The sequence below is a fragment of the Chelonoidis abingdonii genome, chromosome 1 (assembly GCF_003597395.2).
Source record: "Chelonoidis abingdonii isolate Lonesome George chromosome 1, CheloAbing_2.0, whole genome shotgun sequence".
NCBI lineage: Eukaryota > Metazoa > Chordata > Testudines > Testudinidae > Chelonoidis > Chelonoidis abingdonii.
In genome coordinates this window covers 165,700,052-165,710,000 of record NC_133769.1, presented here as the reverse complement: position 1 = coordinate 165,710,000, position 9,949 = coordinate 165,700,052, and the positions used below count along the sequence as shown (strand labels likewise).

The following is a 9,949-nucleotide window of genomic DNA, read 5'->3' as shown; positions in this document are numbered from 1 at the left end:
TCAAAATGTTTTTACAAAATGCACAGCTAATGGAAATAGTGAGTGAGTTTGTCTTAAATGTACAAACATGTTCCCTGACACAGAATTGGCATCAGCCCCCTCTTGTTAGATTCACCAAAAAGTAAATACATGTTGTCACACGAGTAGATAGTATACTAACATCCTACAAAGAATGGAGGAAAGAGCAACTTCGAGGCATAGGCCAGAAATAGTGTAATAGACTCCCAGCTTTGGGCTAACAGAGCTAAAAATGACTCCACCTTACACAAGCAGTATGCAAGCCATTCAAGTATTAGAGTCAAGAAAGACAAGGGCACACACTACTCATCAGTCTAGATTTTTCTTATGAGTTCTACATAATCATTCCTGAGCATGAGACATATGTACAATTTATTCAAAATACATAAAAATCTCACTGTTTATACAATCTAAAGTCTAGCAATATATACAAATACAGAGTAACTACAGTACAGGCTGAGGTAAGAAAGTACATTCTGGGAGAATAGAACAGCCATTTTCATAGTCATATTACAGTGATTTTTGTATCTATTATTGCTATAGAATAAAGAACTCCTCAATGTACCTCTGGTTTTACTGTACATGGGACAATGCCACATGTAGTTATGCATCTTACATTCAGTTAAAATCTACAATACAGGCCATTAGCTCAAGTTTGATGCCGAATTGTACGTTAGGCACATAATCCTGGCATGGTAAAAATGACTAAAATAAACATGTTTATTTGAGCAGATGTACATAGACATTTCATGCAAGAGGCAGAGAGTAAAAGTGGCAAAAACAACTTCAACTGAGCTTTGTAACAATGGAAAGAGAAGTATAAAATATTTTGGTTGTTTGTTTTTAAGACAAACAGTAACAGCGTCATCAACTATTTTATAAACAAACTTACTGCATTGGAGGGATTTTGCTTCTAGATGTTTTTCTACTGAAATTCTGAACTGCCTTAAGAAATGAGTGCCTTTGAATAAATTCCCTTGTATTTATGTGCTATGGCTGGGGTAAAGACAGATGTTAAACCCCACTTTCCTATGGCAGCTTGTTAAAGCAAATCTTTACCTTTTTCCCTGCACCACTGTCAAGTTATTGTGAAATATAAGCTCTGCTAAGCCTTTTCTTTAAACAAGGGTCATAATTTCTTTTGGCTAAAGCTTTGATCTCAATTTTGACAATTCACTTGTTAAATTTATTTCAAAGCACTGATGTGCGCAGATTGCCCATAGGTAGCACTACAATATTTTTTTTATCCAGAATAAGTTTGTCAGATGCACTTAAGAGCTAGAGTCTCCAAACTTTAAAAACAAATACATTTAGGAAAATACCACAGATAAAATTCCCACAGCTGGTGATTGTTCTAACAAATTAATCCTTTCATTAAATAATGGACTAGTACAAATAAGTAATAGGGCGAGTAATTGAACTTATTGGAAGGCAGAGGCTTGTAGGCCCCTGAGACTTAAAATATTCACATTTAGAGGTCAATCCTACAAAACTTTATTCTCATCAGTAGAACCAGTCACGTGAGTAAGAGTTTGCAGGATCAGGCCTTAAAACACAGTGCACATAATTCCAAATGGTTACTATCACAAATGTGATTAGTCTTAGTACCTCAGTAACACGAGAAAAATAAGTTATGTATCACATTTTTGTAAAAACTCAATATCAAGGGAAAAGGCAGAGTGTAAAGCTTTCCAGTTTGCAGCAAGAATGAAGATAGATACTACTAAATACAATTGTCTAACATTTGGGCTTGGCAGTCACCTTTACCAGCATTAGTTTATATCTATATTTAGTAGTTGTACGTCCAATTATACAGGCCTTGGGCAAAAAACAAGGCTCTTTGAATCAAAAGAAAAGTCCATAAAGCTGGGCTACTGTGTATGTCACCTTTATAAACTTTTTCAGTAGCCTCCCAACAGTGTCATTATACTATTAAAATAAAGCTATTTAAATAAGTTTTTCACTACTATTTGTTTAATCAAAACAAGGTATGAGTTGTTTCTACAAGATAAATGTCTAAGTGATTAAAACAATTTGGTGGTGGTGTATTTTTTTAAATAGCATCCAGAGACGATTTAATTTTCATTTGGCAAGATTAAACTAAGCTATGGAGCTTTCTGTCTCATCGACATGTAGGTAGAAGTAGACTAATCGCTTTCAGAAGACCATTTCTCTTAATATAAAATTCAGCACAGCTTTAATTCTAAAATAAAAATACTGCATGGACAGTTGAAACAATCAAGTATATGATGAATCCAATGGGTTACACAGTAGCTTTTAAACTGTTGCACACTTCAAAATAAATCTCAATTTGTTAAGACCTGGTAATTTTCACCCTTCATTCTAGAGATGAGCAGTTACGTTTAGAAGTCCAGAGGACCAAATTTTCAAATGCACCTGTGCCAAAATGTACCTGCAACTACCCTGAAGTGTAGTGTTTGTGTAAATAAACTGATGTCTATGCACAAACTCCAACTTTCATGCAGTCATTTTATTCATGTGATTACGCTGGCCATTTTTGTGCACAAGCTTGAAAACCTATCCCTTAATCTTAAAAGCTCTCAGCAGTACTTGCCTACTGATTTAAACCAGTATAAGTTCTTTTTTTAAAAGAGTCACTCTTTTAGACCTGCAATTTCCTCAAAGAATGACCAAGTTTTCAGCCTCATTGCAGAGGTAATTGGGAACCTCAGAGGATTCAAATTAGGATAATTCAGTAGTCTCACTTACTAGGGATAAATTCCCAAGTAACAATTGTTAAGGACACTGATCACACTGTAATCTCTGTTTAGAAAAGAGTCTGACCACCCAATGAATTAGTACAGAGAAATTATCCCTAGAAAAGAGAGGGGTTCGGTTCTGTGGCCTGCAATGTGCAGGAGGTCAGACTAGGTGATCTTGATGGTCCCTTCTGACCTTAAAGTCCACGAGACTTGAGAAGATGTGGCAAAGGTAACTTACATTATAAAGCTAACAGATGTTGGGGTTTAGTTTTTTTAAAGGAAGCTAAGAACAGTAGAAAAATTGTTTCCTCCAAAGTAGCTCACCTTACAGATTTCCAGCAACTCTGCATTGCCGATCCCACAAAGAAAAGGTGGAACACTTGTACTCTTTCAAGCTTGATCCTGCTTCTGATGAAGTCAGTGGGAGTTTGTCCTAGAGTTCAGTTACAGCAGGAGCAGCAGCAGTCCCAGGAATATCAAGAGTTTTTGAAGTTCTCTTTGGGGAAGCTAGATGTTGGGTACAATCCCTCAGCTGCATCTCTTATACATGGATTTCAGAAATGTTAAAGCTTGGTATTTCAGGAACAGTATCTTCAGCAAGGTCTAAATTATTGGCTCTCAGGCTATAGCAATGTATCATTCCTCTCCACGTAGCGTGACTATCAATTGCTGAAGTTCATCTTAGGGAACTCTTCTCTCTCAGGTACAGTAGTAAACTGGGTGTCCATGGTTTCTGAACAGCAACAAATAAATCATATGTATATACCCTCAAAGAAATGGCAGGATTGTTAGTTTCCTAGACCTCCGATATCACATCACATTTTTGTTCAACTCCATGTTACTACAACTTACAATACAAAAAAAATTCAATGTGATTCAAAAGTGACATTTTAATATAGTCACCTTCAAATAATTTTGTTTTAAGAATTCACATTTGCCACCCTCTAGCTCATTCATAACTTACCTCAGTTCTCAACTTCCTGTAAAATGTGGCATGCTCTGTGGTACCTGGTACACCAATTCAGCTGAGGAACCTGGTCCAGGCATCCCCTTTGGTGTATCATACAGTGCATGTGCAGATGATGAGCTATCTGTCCTAGCTAAGAGTTTATTGCAAGTTCCCACTATGAGAGGGCCTTGGTTCCCTGTAGCCTTGAAAGTAGAAATAGAAGAGACACCAAGAGGTGCGGTGGAATGACCTGACATGTCCATGATTATTGGGGTTGCATATTCTGGTCCAGTGACAGGCAATGGTTCAGCGTAAGCATGATAAACTTCTTGTACAGCTGAGTTGTAAGGATCCACATCAGCATAGCTTGTTTCTTTTCCCTCTTCTGGTTTAAAGGTTGATCTCTGATGAAGTGTGCCAACGATTCCCCCTACCAGTGGTTGAGCATACTCTGTGCAATGTCCCCAAAAAAAAAAAAAAATTTACAGACAGGAAAATTTTAAACTCTAATATGGTGGCATTGTATTAAAATAAGAAGCCCTCATTAGGAACATTGGAATTATCACACTGCATCAAGCCAATGGTCCATCTGGCCAATATCTTGTCTTTACCAGTGCTAGATATGTCAGAGGAAGGTGCAAGAAACCCCACAGTAGACAATTACTACAGTCTGAGCCGATACCACCTACAGTTAAGCTTGACAGACACTTCATATTATAAGAGTCCAATTTTACTTGCTTTGTAACTACCAAACTTCAATTGCTTGGACTGAAAATTTCTCATGCTGGGTGTCTGCCCAGCAGGTCTAAGATTCAGTGAAAACTGTTTAGCTGTTTCCAATACCCAGATGTCAAGGATGTGGTTTTTGCTCTCCCATGAAAAATCAGATTTATACATGCTCAGTAGTTATGTTAGTTTGACAGGTCACTTGAGGTGTAGACAAGGGAGCCTCAGGGAGAGAGAGACTGGCATGAGAAGCCCTGGGACTGGCTAGGGGAGAAGCCAACAGGTGGAGAAGAGACTAAAATCAGGAGATGGGAAGACAGGACAGCGACAAATTGGAGGGACACAGGCAGAAGGGTCTGTGCCCACTAGAGCACATTCTACAGAACCTGGAATTAAATCCAGGATTCCCAAATCTCTACATTGCTTTGATGTCAGCAAATAGCTGTGAAAGCCACTGGACAAGTGTCTCACTCATTCTCGCCTAGGGCTGGTCTACAAAGAGGAGGAAACCTACTACTGCTCCCAGTCACTCTTAGCTCAAGTAGCAGAGGTCTGTGATGTGGAGGTAGGGGTTCCAACCCTGCTGTTAAAGGGGTCAATATGATTCCATAAGATGGAATTTGTTTTTTCAGTTTGCCTATTTAAAAACGTAGAGCAGGTTGACACTTAACACACTGCAGTACCATGGCGCTGCTTTAGTGAAGATGCTACTACTCTGACAGGAGGGCTTCTCCCATCAGTGTAGTTAATCCACTTCCACAAGAGGCAGTAGCTATGTTGAGGGGAGAAGCCCTCCCATCACACCATTGTCTAAGCCAGCAATTAGGTTGGTATAACTGCATCGCACAGGGGTGTGTATTTTTCACAGCTCTAAGTGACACAGTTATACTGATATAAGTTTATAGTGTAGACCTGGCCTTAGGAAGTTACACACAAAACTAAGTTGAGAGAGAACATTAATCAAATACTCAAAAATTAGGATATGCCAGAATTAAGGCTGCTTCTCATAACTATGAGAAGACAGAACAGGTAAGGAGGAAAGCAGGAATATACCAAAGTAAAGCCTTGTACTCTCTCCAGCACAAGCAGTAGGAGATGAGGGGTAAAACCAGATTTCAGCTATAGAAAATGCATGCAATATAAATCATTTCACACACAAAGCCAAAATACACAGTCCACAACAAAAAACAGGTACCTGCAGACTCAGTCTGTAAGATAGTTGGGACTTCTCTTGGTCTCAGGTGACTAACTTCACTGTTGCTATAGCGAACAGGGGTTTCTTCATGCTCTGCTGACTTGGCAGGAAGAAACTGCTTCATGCCCTTCCACCACCCTTCAAGATTTTAGAAATAAAAGAAGTACAAACTTACAACAATGCATAATAAAAAGTCAGTGGTAATTCATTCACGTAAGTTACTAAAGATGCTAAAAGTATCACACACCTTTCTTAGCCTCTGTGAAAACGGCTTGCCTTTCCTCCCTCCTCCCCCCGCCAAAAATGACAGGTCACGAAATTAGTTATCACTATTCACAGAACACCTGGAGCTTATAGGATATTTTACAAGATAACCATAAAATTACATTTAATACGTTATTGATGTCCAACAAATCTGTCTGACAAAAGGCTGGAGGCTCAGTAATAAGGCTTCCACTCAATTTTTGACTGATATCATTTCCAAAGCAACAGGGACAGAATGAAGAATCTAGCCCTGAATTTCTGTGTTAGCACCTGTTGCTGGTCCTACTTTACAGATGTAAGCAGTTCAGTAAATGAACTATTTTTAGGCTCAAAATACAGCATGGAAAATATTCCAGAGGCCATCTGGACAGGTTTAAACACAAACTTCTTGTGTTGAACAACAGTGAGCATTCTTGTGAATAAGGCGGCCTCATGTATTAGCACTTCTAGGCTATAGATTTTAACTCCACCCTCCATCTTTCCCCCGCCCCTCAAAACAAGGTGGGTGTTTGTGAGTCACAGGAGTGTGTGTTAAACTGCGGATTTTCACAAGGTGAAAAATCACAAGAAGCGAATCGCTAATCAAATATAGTATTATAGGCACGGAAGGTTGAGAAAATCTCACACACTTAGAAGAGCAATGGGGAAATAGAAAAGAAAGTTGACAAGCACACTAAAGTACTTTCAATACTAAAAAGTCCTACAAAAGTTTATCAATATTCAGAACTCACAGGATATCTGATTACTATATATGCAAAATTATTGCTCAAAATGAGATTTCTTGTTTGTTTAAATGGAAAGATTCCAACCTTTCCTGTATAGAATTTCAAGGGAGTATTACAAGATTCTGAGTGGAGATCTAATAGCGTACTTTGGAAAAAACGAGTCTTCCTATTTTTTGAAGCCAACGTACAGAAAGAAAAGTTACAAGTCTGAATGGAAAAGGAATTCAGTACCACTGTTACAACAAGCTGGTAGAGATGAAGTTACAGATATCTTTGTTTAAAACACTGATGCTCATTAAGGCTGGCACTGAGTGCAGAGATTTTGCCACCATTTTGTTACCTGCGCGATCCCAGTACGGTAAGTCATATGTTCCTTCAGCTTTTTTTTTTCTGGAAAAAAAAAAAGTTGGACACATTTAACTACCGTATTCAAATGCAAAAACACATGAATACTGATTTAGCAAACATTTTCCTTCAGAATAAAAATCCTGACAAGGTATAGCACTGAAATGTTTACAGACTAGTAATGATTTCTATTATAAATCCTGATAGCTGGTGGTAGTTGGAGGATGTGAAGCTGCAGCTTTCCAATTTCAGCCTCCTGCAAGCTCCTCCTAACCTGGATAACATGAAAGGAGACTGCTGGGTCATGTACTGGGGTGGATCCCTCTGAGTTGACTGGGGAGCGAATGCCTTGACTATGCCCTTGGCTGTAGCTGGTGCTCAAGTTTCAAAATATAATTCCCAACCAACTAGCGTCTCCCAAAATTTCAGGAAAAGAACTCAATAGAATAGAGCAAACCTTCATAATGCTACCCAAATAAAATATGGAATCTTCAGAATGCAGAACATTTCCTCTTCGTACATGAATAAACTTCGGAACGAATAAATCCATTCTGGAAATGGTTTAACTACAGTTTCCATACTTACATATGCCATGTATTTCATACCTACACGCTAAATTAAAATACTTTACATGAGCGCTGCTCATCCATTCATTTACCGGTTTCTCCAGTGCCATGCACACACTAAGATCAGAATGAGAGTAGTGAAGACCATCACCAGTACTGGAACTAGGACTGCTGCCAATGCCACATCTGAAATCCATTAAACAAAAGCAGTGTCAGACAGAATAACTTTCTGCACATCCATTTTTAGTTCACAAGTTCTTTAGGGAAGACACCACAATTTTCTATATGTTTGTACAGTGCCAAGCACAATGGGGTCCTGGCCTCTGGGCGCTACCTTAAATGTAAATGTTAAATAATAATAGATTTAATACCCAAGTTTTCCACATATCTGTACAATCAGTAGTTTTTCCAAGCTAGTGTATCAGAGTCAGAACATTTCTTATTATTTGTATATATAAAAACAGTTCAAATTACAATTTGCCTGAATATCAACCTAAAGAAATAAGAATAGCACAGGAACACACACTTCTGAACTTACAATACTTAAAATTGACTTGAAGGTGTTAATGACATTTAAACAGTGTTCATATACCATTTGGCAGCAGCCTACTCTTTGGACTATTGTCCCAACCACCCTTCATCACTGCCTGCACAGGTTGCCTGTGTGTTGTGTGAAGAAGTACTTGCTTTTGGTTTAAACCTGATGCCTATTAATTTCATTGGGTGACCGCTAGTTCTTATGTTATGTGAAGGATTAAATACTTCCCTATTCATTTTCTCCTCACCAGTCATGATTTTATAGACCTCTATCATATCCTCCTGGGTCATCTCTTTTCTAAGCTGAACTGTCCCAATCTTTTTAAGTATCAGAGGGGTAGCCGTGTTAGTCTGGATCCACAAAAACAACAAGGAGTCCGGTGGCACCTTAAAGACTAACAGATTTATTTGGGCATAAGCTTTCATGGGTAAAAAACCAACTTCTTCAGATCCAGTCTTTTTAATCTTTCACAAAGAAGCTGTTCTGAAGGATTTGCGTATCTGAGGCCAGAATGTAGCTATAAATTGTTACCCATCATATGGGTCTCTACTATAGTAATATAAATATTTAAAAGGAAAAAGTTAGAGTGATAGGATTTGTTACAGCACGTACAAGTTCAGAGGACCATAAAGGGCAGAGAGTAAATCCAAAATAATTTACATTTAGATAAACTATGTTGGTGTAAGAGAGACAAGGTAGCAGAGGTAATATCTTTTACTGGACCAACTTCTGTTGAGACAAGCTTGTGAGCTACACAGAGAAAGAGCTCTGTGATGCTTGAAAGCTTGTCTCTCACCAAAAGAAGTTGGCTCCCCAAAAAGGTAACACTTCACACACCTTGTCTCTAATATCCTGGGACCAACAACACTGCAAACAACAGTGAAAGATATGTTAACATAAGACCTATTACTACAGTTCTCAAACACTATCACCACTTAAGTTTTGATACCTTTGGTTACAGTTGGAGTCACAGTGGTGTTTTTGATCTCAGGAGTGGAGGTTGTTTTATCAGTCTGCAGGGAGAAGTCGTTGTTACTTTGTGGTGGTGGCGGCGGCGGCGGCATGGTAGGTTTTGGAGCCCGACCTGTAGAAACATATTTAGCAAAAACGTTTACCCAATCCTGATGCTGGTTTAAGTTTAACAAGCTCCCTACATAGGAAAGGGAAATGTGGCCAGTTTACCAAAGAACTTGTTCATTCTGTTGAGTCAGAAAAGGACATGAGCCCATGAAAAGAAAAAGCAGTTGCTAGTATCATTGATACAAGGAGATTACCCGTGGAGCACCTCAAGCAGGTATTTTCCAAGTCACATAAGTCCCAGAATATTTTGAGTGTCAATTAAACTAGAAAATACTAGTCCAGTGGACGTTACAGGAAGATGAGATTTTCTGATCCCAAAATTATTATTTTAGAGAAAAGCTTTTGTCATGATTTCTTATGGAAAACAAGGCCAAAAGTTAAATTAAGTGATAGCTACAAACATATTCCAGTGTTTCACGGTGACTGAGGCATTTTTAATGGTCTTACCTATACTAAACTGACATCCTAGCAGTTCCACTTTCATTGCAATTTTCTGATGCCATTTTAACGGGTTAACCCTAACAAAACGTGCAATAATAGGTGGAATGAAGTTATTGCGAACTTCCTGGTAATACTCAGTGTTTCCTTGAAATATCTAGGGAAAAAAAACAAAAAACATTTAAACTGAATTATTAGCTCCTACAATGTATGCTATACCAATTCATTGCTAACTATGCCCTATAACTTCAATTAACCAAATAAGCAGTGCAAGGCAGGGCCGGCTTTAGACCTATTCCACCAATTCCCCCGAATCGGGCCCCGTGCATAAGAGGGCCCCATGTCCAATGAGAATCCCTTCCCTGGCTAGAGGCGCTTTTTT

The 9,949-nt window shown here is 38.5% G+C and overlaps 1 protein-coding gene across 1 annotated transcript in view; it reads right to left on the bottom strand.

Moving 5' to 3' along the window:
- Positions 1-1,904: 1,904 nt before the first annotated feature.
- The window catches only part of DCBLD2 (discoidin, CUB and LCCL domain containing 2), a 68,311-nt gene continuing 60,266 nt past the window's right edge, over positions 1,905-9,949 (bottom strand). Inside the window, exons 13-18 of the mRNA XM_075063276.1 lie at positions 9,577-9,724; positions 8,999-9,133; positions 7,604-7,697; positions 6,941-6,990; positions 5,612-5,749; positions 1,905-4,141 (exon numbers count right to left, since the gene is read on the bottom strand). Coding sequence (XP_074919377.1) covers positions 3,714-4,141; positions 5,612-5,749; positions 6,941-6,990; positions 7,604-7,697; positions 8,999-9,133; positions 9,577-9,724 — 993 coding nt within the window. The 3' untranslated portion in view covers positions 1,905-3,713. The remainder of the gene's footprint in view (positions 4,142-5,611; positions 5,750-6,940; positions 6,991-7,603; positions 7,698-8,998; positions 9,134-9,576; positions 9,725-9,949) is intronic.